Source organism: Thamnophis sirtalis, unplaced genomic scaffold (genome assembly GCF_051295495.1).
Source record: "Thamnophis sirtalis isolate CommonGarterSnake01/CBP01778 unplaced genomic scaffold, rThaSir2_p1.2 scaffold_9, whole genome shotgun sequence".
Lineage (NCBI taxonomy): Eukaryota > Metazoa > Chordata > Lepidosauria > Squamata > Natricidae > Thamnophis > Thamnophis sirtalis.
The window spans coordinates 73,394,132-73,406,238 of record NW_028261389.1 but is presented as its reverse complement, the minus strand read 5'-3'; the positions used below and the strand labels follow the sequence as shown (position 1 = coordinate 73,406,238).

General features: G+C 44.7%; 1 protein-coding gene across 1 annotated transcript in view; it reads right to left on the bottom strand.

Moving 5' to 3' along the window:
* Positions 1 to 12,107, bottom strand: part of VWF (von Willebrand factor) — a 183,449-nt gene that overhangs the window by 110,941 nt on the left and 60,401 nt on the right. The window contains exons 16-18 of the mRNA XM_087722260.1: positions 8,263 to 8,503; positions 6,900 to 6,994; positions 414 to 574 (exon numbers count right to left, since the gene is read on the bottom strand). Coding sequence (XP_087578386.1) covers positions 414 to 574; positions 6,900 to 6,994; positions 8,263 to 8,503 — 497 coding nt within the window. The remainder of the gene's footprint in view (positions 1 to 413; positions 575 to 6,899; positions 6,995 to 8,262; positions 8,504 to 12,107) is intronic.

Genomic DNA, 12,107 nt, shown 5'->3' with positions numbered 1-12,107 from the left:
GTAAGTAAGTGAATAAGTGAATAAGTAAATAAGTGAATAAGTGAATAAGTAAATAAGTGAAGTAAATATGTGAATAAGTGAATAGGTGAATAGGTAAATAAGTAAATAAGTAAATAAGTAAGTAAGTGAATAAGTAAATAAGTGAATAAGTGAATAGGTAAATAGGTAAATAGGTAAATAAGTGAATAGGTGAATAGGTGAATAGGTGAATAGGTAAATGAGTAAATGAGTAAATAAGTAAATAAGTAAATAAGTAAATAAGTAAATAAGTAAATAGACAGATAAATAGACAGATAAATAGACAGATAAATAGACAGATAGATAAATAGATAAACAAATACATAAATAAAGGCTAGAAGAATGAGTAGGTTGGTTCCTGCACGCTTTTCCTTCAAGGACCTCAACTTCCTTACCCATCCAGTTGGGCAGAGGCAACCCGAGATGCATCCGTGACTGACGCAGCCCAGATCGTAATTCTGACAGGTCTTCATACATTCCACTCCTTTCACTCTGGGGTCATTTGTAGGGCAGACGAACATGGTCATCGGATGCTTGCAAGAGACACTCCGCTTTGCTTTGAGGAAAGAAAAAAGGGGCATGATCATTTCCAAGAAAAACCCTTGTGAAGACTTTGAAAGTAAACGACAAGGTTACAGCAAGACGGCTGCAGTGGCAAATACGCAACTGCACTGCGGGTAGTAAAACGGCTAAGCCAGGTGTGTTGAAAAGATATTACGCTATTAAAGAGAAAACCAGATACAGAAATAGAAATGTAAGGTAGAATCGGGAGGAGTCCCAGATGAAACACAGCACAATTTAATAGGATTTTTGTTTCTTTTAATGACCCTGTCATTACTTGCATCCGGGTGGAGTCAGGTAACTGAATGGAGCTCAGCATTTGCTGGCCGGATGCCCTTCTTGATGCCTATGCAGAGTTCACAGCAGATATTTTTCTCCTTGCGTCCAGAGAGAGAAATACCTGCCAATATCTAGGATCCAACTCAGGGCCTCCTGATTGTGAGACCAGAGCTGCACATCTAGGCCATCACATCGCTCAGCAAAATTTAATAAGATATCCAAATGAATTAGTATATTAAGAAACACGAAAAACTCTGTTTTATCAAAGAAGGTAAAGGTGACATAATCAAGAAAAGGAATCTGTTTCTCCATCCATCCATTTATTAGATGTTTCTTCTCTTTATATATAAGTGTACATACACACCAGTGGTGGGATTCAAATAATTTTAAAACCAGGTTCTCTGCCCTAATGACCAGTTAGGTAGGCGGGGCTCAGAGGTCATGTGACTGGGTGGGCGTGGCCAACTCAAGGTCACTCAAGTAGATGGGCGCTTCACTTTATCTGTTGCAATGGAATAAGGGTTAACCAGAGAGGCAGTTTCTGTAAGCAGGGCAATAAAGATTAGACTAGAAACAACACCAGGATGTTTCCTTCCTGCCTTCCTTACAGGACTAGCCCTGTGAAGTGGAAAAAAACAAAAGGAGATTTCTTCCAACAACTGGTTCTCCGAACTGCTTAGAAAGTTAACAACCGGTTAACCGAATAGGTGCGAACTGGCTGAATCCCACCACTGGTACACACACACACACACACACACACACACACACGGAGGGAGGGAGGGAGGGAGGGAGGGAGGGGGAGAGAGAGAGAGAGACTGACTGGGAACAGCATATATGGGACCTCTGGAACATTTGAAAAACAGGAGCCTTAGTGTGAACAAGACCCTTTGGCTATTAAATTTGCAAAATTTGGTTAAAATTGGTGCCAAAGACCTCCCATCCTTTTGAAGGGCTCACACACTGATTTTCAAATTGTGGTTCTAACTATTTAGACTTGGCCACTTAGGTTGCCTAGAGAAACAGACATGAAATTGCGTGCCCAGTGTTAACACTGTTACTGTAATATTGCTTGATATATTAACACCCACAAGAAAAAAATAGCAATAGCAATAACAGTGGACTTATATACCGCTTCATAGGGCTTTCAGCCCTCTCTAAGCGGTTTACAGAGTCAGCATATTGCCCCCAACAACAATCCGGGTCCTCATTTTACCCACCTCGGAAGGATGGAAGGCTGAGTCAACCCTGAGCCTGGTGGGATTTGAACAGCCAAACTGCTGATCTAGCAGTCAGCCTGCAGTGCTGCATTTAACCACTGCGCCACCTTGGCTCAAAAAGTTTCACTGGAGTACTTATTGAGAATATTAAAACAAAATATGAAGAACTAAATAAAAAATTAAGTTTGATAGCTGGAAGTTAGAGCTAGTGTCAGAAGTACATGAGACTTACATGGATAGTCTGAAAAATCACCCATGCATTGTACTATAGCAATACATTTCAGAATATAAAGTTCCTCTTTGACAATAACACCTTAAACACCATTTAACTAAAATCTGGGTGCCTCTCCAGCTGCTTTTATGCCCAAAGTCTTGTGCTTGCTTAACAGAATAGGCCAATGGTTCCAGAGGTGGTATTCAGCTGGATCGGACCATTTCAGGCAAACTGATAGGGGAGATCGTGGGTGGTCCAGCCCACCGGCTCAGCACTATGCTATCCTATTTAGCCATGTTTTTGAGGCTGGGTGCATGAGTGGAAGGTGCGTGTACAAGCAAAGCACATGCGTGGAAGGAGCATGTACAAGCAAAGCACATGCACAGAATGTGCACATACAAGCAAAGCACATGCGTGGAAGGAGCATGTACAAGCAAAGCACATGCACAGAATGTGCACATACAAGCAAAGCACATGCGTGGAAGGTGCAATACAAGCAAAGCACATACATGGAAGGCGCAATACAAGCAAAGCACATGCATGGAAGGCGCACATACAAGCAAAGCACATACGTGGAAGGTGCACATACAAGCAAAGCACATGTGTAGAAGGCGCACGTACAAGCAAAGTTTAGTTTAGTTTAGTTTTATTGAGTTTGTATGCCGCCCAATTCCGAGAGACTCAGGGCGGCTCACAATAAAAAAGGGAGGGGATACAAAAAATGAAATAAAAACAACAATTTAAAATTCTACAACAGCCGTAACCTCAAATGGGGCTGGATAGTTCAACAGCCCCAGGCCTGCCGGAACAGCCAGGTCTTAACCGCTTTGCAGAAGGCCGGAAGGGTAGTAAGAGTCCGGATCTCCACGGGGAGATCGTTCCAGAGGGCCGGAGCAGCCACAGAGAAGGCCCTCCCTCGGGGAGTCACCAACTGACATTGGCCGGCAGATGGAATTCGGAGGAGGCCTAGTCTGTGCGATCTTATAGGCTTTGGGAGGTGACTGGCAGGAGGCGGTCTCTCAAGTACCCAGGTCGCAAAGCACATGCGTGGAAGGCGCACATACAAGCAAAGCACATATGTGGAAGGTGCATGTACAAGCAAAGCACATGCATGGAAAGCGCACATACAAGCAAAGCACATGCACAGAATGTGCACATACAAGCAAAGCACATGCATGGAAGGCTCATGTACAAGCAAAGCACATGCACAGAATGTGCACGTACAAGCAAAGCACATACGTGGAAGGCGCACATACAAGCAAAGCACATGCGTGGAAGGCACACATACAAACAAAGCACATACATGGAAGGCGCATGTACAAGCAAAGCACATGCACAGAATGTGCACATACAAGCAAAGCACATGCATGGAAGGCGCACATACAAGCAAAGCACATACATGGAAGGTGCATGTACAAGCAAAGCACATGCGTGGAAGGCGCACATACAAACAAAGCACATGTGTGGAAGGCACACATACAAACAAAGCACATACATGGAAGGCGCATGTACAAGCAAAGCACATGCACAGAATGTGCACATACAAGCAAAGCATATGCGTGGAAGGCGCACATACAAACAAAGCACATGCGTGGAAGGCGCACATACAAACAAAGCACATGTGTGGAAGGCGTGCGCACAGCAAAGTGAGCACGCAGTGAACTGGTGGTAAAATAAGGGAAAACCCACCAGTGAATATTTCTGATATTAAATTAAATAGAACACTAGATCAAGGTCAGCGTTCCTAAGACTTTTTGACTAATGCGAGGATTATGCCATTTATAATATCCTCAGAAAAGGTTCATAACAGGTTTTAATCCAATTAAAATAAAAGCAGGGAAATGATTTTGCCAAAACTTGCTTTTAAGCATTCCACTGTAACATATCAAAGGCTTTTTCCACGTTTAGCCAAAGCACCATTGCCAATTTCAGTTTTACTGATAGGTTATTAATGATTCATCTAATATTATTTGAAGCTTTGTCAGCCTTTCATAAGGCAAGAGGGTTGAAACAGATAATTAAATATCACCTGTTGTCTGTACCGCAATATTCCTGTCGACGTTTTGGCTCAACTTCTAAGAAGGTTGGGAAATAGCTTACGCTGAGCAGAATTTTCAAACTCATAATTATGTAAGATTCATAGAAAGAAGATAAAGTAAAGCCGGGGTGTCAAACTCGCAGCCCGCAATCGGATGCATCAAGGTCTGAACATGTCCACCCCAGTTTAAGTGAAGGGGGGAAATTCACGATACATCACATGTGACGACAACATGACACCATGAGTTTGACACCCCTAACATAAAGAAATCCCTGCAGATTTTACTTTGCTAGTTGTTTGTCGACGGTTCCACCACAAAACCGCGGTAGACTAAAGCGCAACTCGATGAAAGCGCATACGTGACGTCATCACAGCGTGACGAAAACAGCACGCTGTGAGCGGTAAACTTAAAATTAATGCGTAAATCTAAACCTAACCCCCCCAAACCTAACCCTAAACCTAACCCTAAGCCTAACCCTTAACATAACCCTAAACCTAACCCTTAACCTAACGCTAACCCTAACCCTTAACCTAACCCTAACCCTAACCCTAACGCTTAATGTAACCCTAAACCTAACCCTAAACCCTTAACCTAACCCTAACCCTAACCCTAACCCTTACCTTTATGTGAATCGGCTTGCTTTAATTTTATTTTAATTTTAATTTAATTTATTTTTAATTTTATTTGTCGCGCTGCTGATGACGTCAGGTACGCGCTTTAATCGGGCGCGCTTTAGTGGACCGCGGTTTTGTCGTGCCACGGTTGTCGACTCTAGGGGGCAGTGCTCATCTCCATTCCAAATCCATTGAGCCAGCGCTGTCCGAAGACGTCTCCATGGTCATGTGGCCGGCATGATGTCATGGAGCACTATTACCTTCACATCAAAAGAGGTACCTGTTTATCTACTCGCATTTGCATTCTTTTGAACTGCTAGGTTGGCAGGAGCTGGAGCGAGGACGGGAACTCACTCCATCCCGTGGCGCTCGGGTCTCGAGCCTAGGCTGCTCACTTTCCAGACTACAATACCAGTGTCTTACCTGCTGCACCACCTTGCCACCCATTAAAAGAAAACAGAGATCCTTTATTCCAAACAGTTTAGTGACGAGGCTCTAAAGAAAGCTAAGAATCCACAACAGTTTTATCCCCCTAATGAAACCATTATCACTAGAGGCTTTTCCTGTTTTCACAAATTGAGCAGTGGATATTATTTCCTGCAGAGATAAGGGTGCAGCTAGGCAAACAGTATGGTCAAATGTAAACTTTAAGGGAGCTGCACAAATTTTTTAAAAGTGGATTTCCTCCTTAGTAACTTTTGATACATTATTCTAAGGATGAGTGGAAGAATATAAGTGATTGATTATTTTTTTAAAGCCAAGCACTCAAGGCAACGGCCTCCTTTCCGAAGTTCATCTAAGGACATTTTTTGTTTTGTTTTTAAGACACCGTGAATAAAAGAAAGAAACCATTATTTCCATACACGAAAGAAAAAAATCGACTCAGCTGAAGCAATCCTTAAAAAATTAAAAGATAAAAAGTCACGGTGGGGGGGGGAGGAGGAGGGGGAGGAGGAGGAGAGGAAGGAAAAGGAGGAGGAGGAGAAGAGGAGGAAGGGAGGAGGAGAGGAGGAAGAAGAAGAAGAGGAGGAGGAGGAGGATTGATTGATTGATTGATTGATTTAGTTTATTTGTATGCCGCCCTTCTCCGGGAGGGACTCAGGGTGGCAAACAACTCGAAAGGGGAAAAGGGGATACAAACACAATACACGTAATTAAAATACACAAGAGTCATACAGCCATACAAGTCGAGACAGGAGGGGAACTCATCAACCCCAGGCCTGCCAGCACAGCCAGGTTTTGACGGCTTTTCGGAAGGCCTGGAGAGAGGTGAGGGTCCGGATCTCTGCGGGGAGTTCATTCCAAAGGGCCAGAGCTGCTACAGAGAAGGCCCTCCCCCGGGTGGTAGCCAGGTGGCATTGGCTGGTGGACGGAACCCGGAGGAGACCGACCCTGTGCGATCTAATGGGTCTTTGGGAGGTAATTGGCAGGAGAAGGAGGAAGAAGAAGAAGAAGAAGAAGAAGGAGAAGGAGAAGGAGAAGGAGAAGGAGAAGGAGAAGGAGAAGGAGAAGGGAGAAGGAGAAGGAAGAAGAAGAAGAAGAAGAAGAAGAAGAAGAAGAAGAAGAAGAAGAAGAAGAAGAAAAGAAGAAGAAGAAGAAGAAGAAACAATAGAAAATTGTAGTAGGAAAAAGCTCAAAGGAAGCCAAAGCAAAAATTCCAACCAATTCAAAACATTTCAAAAAGTAGACAAATAGTATTTTTTTAAACAAATTTCAAGGATTAATGCTAATAGACAGGATAGACAGGGGAAAAAACTAATTCCTTGAACTTAAATGTTCATATAGACTGAAGTTTAAGTTCATTGAAGTCCCAAAAATCCAGTTTTTGGCATGAAAATTAATTCACGGCAAAGCTCTTCCGTGCCTCGTTCCTCCTTCCATGCAAAACAAGAAGCCAATAACAGAAAGGCAGGCAGAAAAATCAAAAAGAGAGGCACGTGTCAAAAAGCAGACTTACCCCGGGCAGAACGATGAGTTTGGAAGAGAACATCTGGAAGGAAACTTCCTGGAAGTCTCTGTGAGCTGCAGTGCATGATGCCATTTTCACAATAGCTGGAAAGAGAAAGACGCAGAAAGGCTTTAAAAATAATGGCCATGTCTTCCTTAACCGCCTTGGACTTTCCTGGTTGACCTCTGGGGTCAACGACCTTCAGCCTTCAAGCATACCAGTTCTAGAGGCCAAAACATATTTTGCAGAAACGCTGGGAAAATGGACATTGGACAGTAGGTGCATGTTGTGGGTAGTAAGAGCAGAGGTGGGCCCTGCGCTTGGAAACTAGTTATCTGGCAGCTCACCAAGCGAGATAAGGTTTGTGTGGATAAATATTCCTCTGAAATGGATAGAGGAAGAATTGGAGAGAATGCAAGAGTAGGAGAGAGGGGAGGAAAGGGAAGAAGAGGGGAAGAGGAGAGGAGAGGAAGGGGAAGGAGAGGAGGAAGGAAGGAAGGAGAGAAGAAAGGAGGAAGGAAGGAGAGAAGGAAGGAGAGAAGAAAGGAAGGAAGGGAGGAGGAAGTGAAGGAGGGAAGGAAGGAGAGAAGAAAGGGAGGAAAGGGGAGGAGGAAGTGAAGGAGGGAAGGAAGGAGGGAGGAAAGCAAGGAGGGAAGGAAGGAGGGAAGGAAGGAGAGAAGGAGAGAAGAAAGGAGGGAAGGAAGGAGGGAAGGAAGAGAGAGAAGGAGAGAAGAAAGGAGGGAAGGAAGGAGGGAAGGAGAGAAGAATGGAGGGAGGGAAGGGGGAAGGAGGAAGGGAAGGAAGGAGGGAGAGAAGAAAGGAGGGAAGGAAGGAGGGAAGGAGAGAAGAAAGGAGGGAAGGAAGAGGGAAGGAGAGAAGGAATGGAGGGAGGGAAGGGGGAAGGATGGAGGGAAGGAAGGAGGGAAGGAAGGAGAGAAGGAGAGAAGAAAGGAGGGAAGGAAGGAGGGAAGGAGAAGAAGTAGGATTGTTGTAAAATAAGATGGGTCTATGGGATGGTAAGAAAGCAATTTCAATTATATTGTCAATTGTAGGGGAGAAAAATTGTTACAAATGCATATTATTAATTACAGTTATGAGATCATATAATTGTGAATGTATATATGAGAAATAAAAATTTATTTAAAAAAAAAATTCCTCTGAAAGACTCTTTCGCCAAGCCTTGCTGACTGGGATGAAAGGAATTCACATCATGTAAATAAAAGGGCCTTTGCCGGCACCAAGACTTTACTTCTTGCTTTCTAAGGAACCCTGGATCAGAACAATAACCAAAATTGGATGAAAGGGGGTTAAGAATTCGATACTTCTCCACCCGGATTCACGTCAGATGAAACCTGGGTTCCATAGCACTTACCACATGGTGTGGTGATCGGAGAAGACGTCGTCTGGCTGGAAGATCTCACCATCGTAGTAGCAAGAGCACTGGGATCTGGGCACACAATCGCCCTGCTGATCGAGGTACATCCCGAAGGGACAAAAACAACCCTCGGTACAAAATTCACGGCAATCTGTGTCCGGATGGGCGAGAGACCGACAGGTCTGATTGCACGGACTTCCACACTGCTGGTAAAGTTGGCCTTCTGGACAACTCATGGCTGTAAAACAATTTTTTAAAAAAAGGCTCATAGAACGTTTGGAGTTACTACTCAATCAATTCATATCTACACCTCCTCTAAGTCGTAAGTCACTTTTTTTCAGGGCTGTCGTAACTTCAAATGGTCACTAAACGAATGTACGTTGAGGACTACCTGCGTACCTTCACCCACTTTCTCTTTTTCTTCTGGGCTTCAATATTGCTGGAAGCTATCCAAGTGGAGATGATGCTGGACTTCTGAGAATATATGGGAGGAACCAGTAGTGGGATTCAGCCGGTTCGCACCGGTTCAGACGAACCGGTTGTTAAATTACCCAACCCCCCACTGTCGAAGTGGATCCTGGGCGCTGTGCTGCAATGGAGAAACGGGTAATGGAGCAGCCACAGTGAAGGAAGGAAGAAGGTGGCTTTCCCTCTTTCTTCTCCCTGCTCCTCCTCCTTCCCTCATGCCGGCCGCTCCGTTTCCCCTTTCTCCATTGCATTACAGTGCCCAGGATACACTTTGACAGTGGAGAGGAGGCTAATTTAACAACTGGTTCACCCAGAGTCAGGTTGGCCATTGTGGGAGTATCAATCCTACATGTGTGGTGGAGCTGGAGGATGGAGATGGGGCACACCTGCCATGACAGGCAACCTGACTCTGGGTGAACCAGTTGTTCAATTATTTGAATCTCACCACTGGGAGGAACCAACTCCTTGTTGTGCCAACATTGTCCTCATGGAGGCTAGAGCAGGTCTACCCCCTGGGAGTCCTTTAATCATGGATTTCAAATTCCTGATTGTCTTCTGTCCCTTTTTCATGTCTGCAGGAAGAACACACACTTCTATTTTCCAGGGGTAACTTTGGATCCTAATCAGTGAATGAATTTTTATTTCTGGCATGTATATATTGTAAAAAAGCAAAATATAAGGCATCCACTGATGGTGGTCCTGTATCTCCAGATACCACACTCCTGCTACCATCCAGCCTCATTTTCAATCTCAAGCAGGCAGAAAAAATAGATTTCCCATGCAGAAAAATAGGTTTCCAAAATCATTTTTGGGCTACGATTTGTGGCTCCCCACCCACCCCTCATACCTTTTTCAGATTGCTCAAAAGTGTCCTCCACAACAACTTCCATCTGAGATATAAAAGGCTAGCAGAACTTACTGTTTATATGTCTACAATTTACAGTCTTATCAACTCAGTCTTAACTCTAGATGGCAGCAATTGCAACTTTATGCCCTTTTCGGCCACAAAAGAAAACAGCGTCAAGCTAGAAATTTTGATGAGAAGGAAGTTCTCTTCCACTGAGATTTCATATTTATTGGCTTTAAATATACACTTCCTAGCATGTACAGATTGATAACATTGTAAAAGAAATATCTTCTATCTCTGTTTACTTGTTAGTTAAATTGTTCTATTGGGCCCTAGAAAGAGTGCAGAGAAAGGCAATAAAGATGATAAGAGATTGGAAGGCTAAATATAATAACATTGAATAGCTAAAGGAACTACTGTATTTTTTGGACTATAAGACACACTGGTGTATAAGACACACCAAGATTTGGTGTGTCTTATACACCGGTAAGTAAGTAAGAAAACAAGTTTTTGTCCTCCCCGCCCCAAGGAGCACTCTGTAGGCTTCAGCAGGGCTGGGGAAGGCAAAAATGCCCATTTTTCATAAAATCGGAGGCATTTTTGCCTTCCTCCAGCCCTGCTGAAACCTGCAGAGTGCTTCTGGGGGCTGGTGGAAGGCAAAAACGCTTCAATTTTCGTGAAAAATAGCCCGTTTTTTCCAAAAATGGGATGCGGAGATGGGGCTTCAGGAGGCCAAAAATGGCTGTATTCAGTGTATAAGATGCACCAACATTTCCACACTCTTTTAGGGGGGGGAAGGTGTGTCTTATATTCTGAAAAATACGGTATGTATGTTCCATTCAGAGGTGGGTTCCTACCGGTTCAGCCTGGTTCGGCTGAATAGGTAACAACTCAGCCAGACACACGGCCAAACCGGTTTTATTGGTGCTGCCATCTTGTTTTTTACTTCGTTCCTGATGTTCCTGAGCGAACCAGCAGTGAAAGAAGCCACCCCTGGCTCTATCTAACAAAGAGAAGCTTATGGATAAGTGCTTCTGGGGACTGGGGGAAGGCAGATAGTTGCCTTCCAGCATTTAAGGGGCTATCGCAAAGTAGATGGGATTAGCTCATTCTCCAAAGCACTTGAGGGCAGGACAAGAAACCGTGAATAGAAGCTCCTCCGAGGGAGATTCAACCTGGAAATCGGGAGAAATTTCCTGATAAGTGAGGGTGATTAATCACTAGAACAGTTTCTAGAATTGTGGGTGCTCCATCACTGGAGTTTTCAAGAAGAGATTGGACAACCATTTGTCTGGGATAGAATAAAGACTCCATGTCATGCCCCCATCAACTCTGACTTTGAGATGGAAGACAAACAGCTGACCAAGGGATGGCTCCGTTGGCTCTGGAAGAAACTGGGGAAGGGCAAAGTCAGGTTGGGCAGAGCAGGGGAGAGATAGAACAAGGGAGAAGAGGGGGTCCAGATGAAGACTAGATGAAGACCTAGGGCGTTTCGTTCAAATACAGATAAGGAACGAGGGCAGGCAAGCGGACCCTCCAAAGCACCATTCCAGTACAGTGGCTGTTGCTTCTGGCAGGCACCGGTACGTGCGTACTGGGGCATACCGCCTGTAACCCACCACTGCGCCATGGTTCTCCCCTTACAATAGCTGCCCATTGGTGTCCTCTAGCCAGGGGTGGGTTCCTGCCAGTTCTAACCTCTTCTATAAAAGAGGTTCCACAAATCTCCAGTGCCGTTTTAGAACCGGTTCCAGCTCCCTCCCCCCGCCCGTCCGGACATCATCAAGATGAAGAGCGAGAGGAGGAATTCTGGGAGTTGAAGTCCACAAGTCTTAAAGCTGTCAAGTTTGAACACCCCTGGGTTTTTTTTTCCTAAAGGGTTAGGGGTGCAAAGGTCTTGTAACTTGACAGCTTTAAGACTTGCGTGCTTGAATGCCAGAGTTCCTGCGCCAACATGACTGGAGGAGGAATCCTGGGAGTTGAAGTTCACAAGTCTTAAAGCCGTCAGGTTTGAACACCCCTGACGGGGTTAGGGCTGCAAGGATCTTGTAACTTGACACCTTTAAGACTTGCGTGCTTCAAATGCCAGAGTTTCTGAGCCAACATTTTGGCTGCTAAGCCAGAGTGTTAAGTGAGTTCCCCCACATTTTACAAGTTGGCCATGCCCACCCAGTCACATGACTGCCAAGCCACTCCCACCCAGTCACATGGCCGGCAAGCCACTCCCACAAAGCAGGCCACACCTACAGAAGAGGTTCTAAAAAAGTTTGAAACCCACCACTGCCTCTAGCATACCAGTCTGAGATAGGAACTTTCTTCCGATTCAAGATCTCCGAAACAGAGACACAATCCCTGTTTGCAACAAAAGACGATCAGAGGGCTGGAGGCTGAACCATATGAAGAATAGCTGTGGGAATTGGGTATCTCAAGTCTAGAGAAAAGTGGGGCTATGGCCATGATGGTGACCCTATGGCACGCATGCCAAAAGTGGCACGTAGACCCATCTCTCCCGGCATGTGAGAGACAT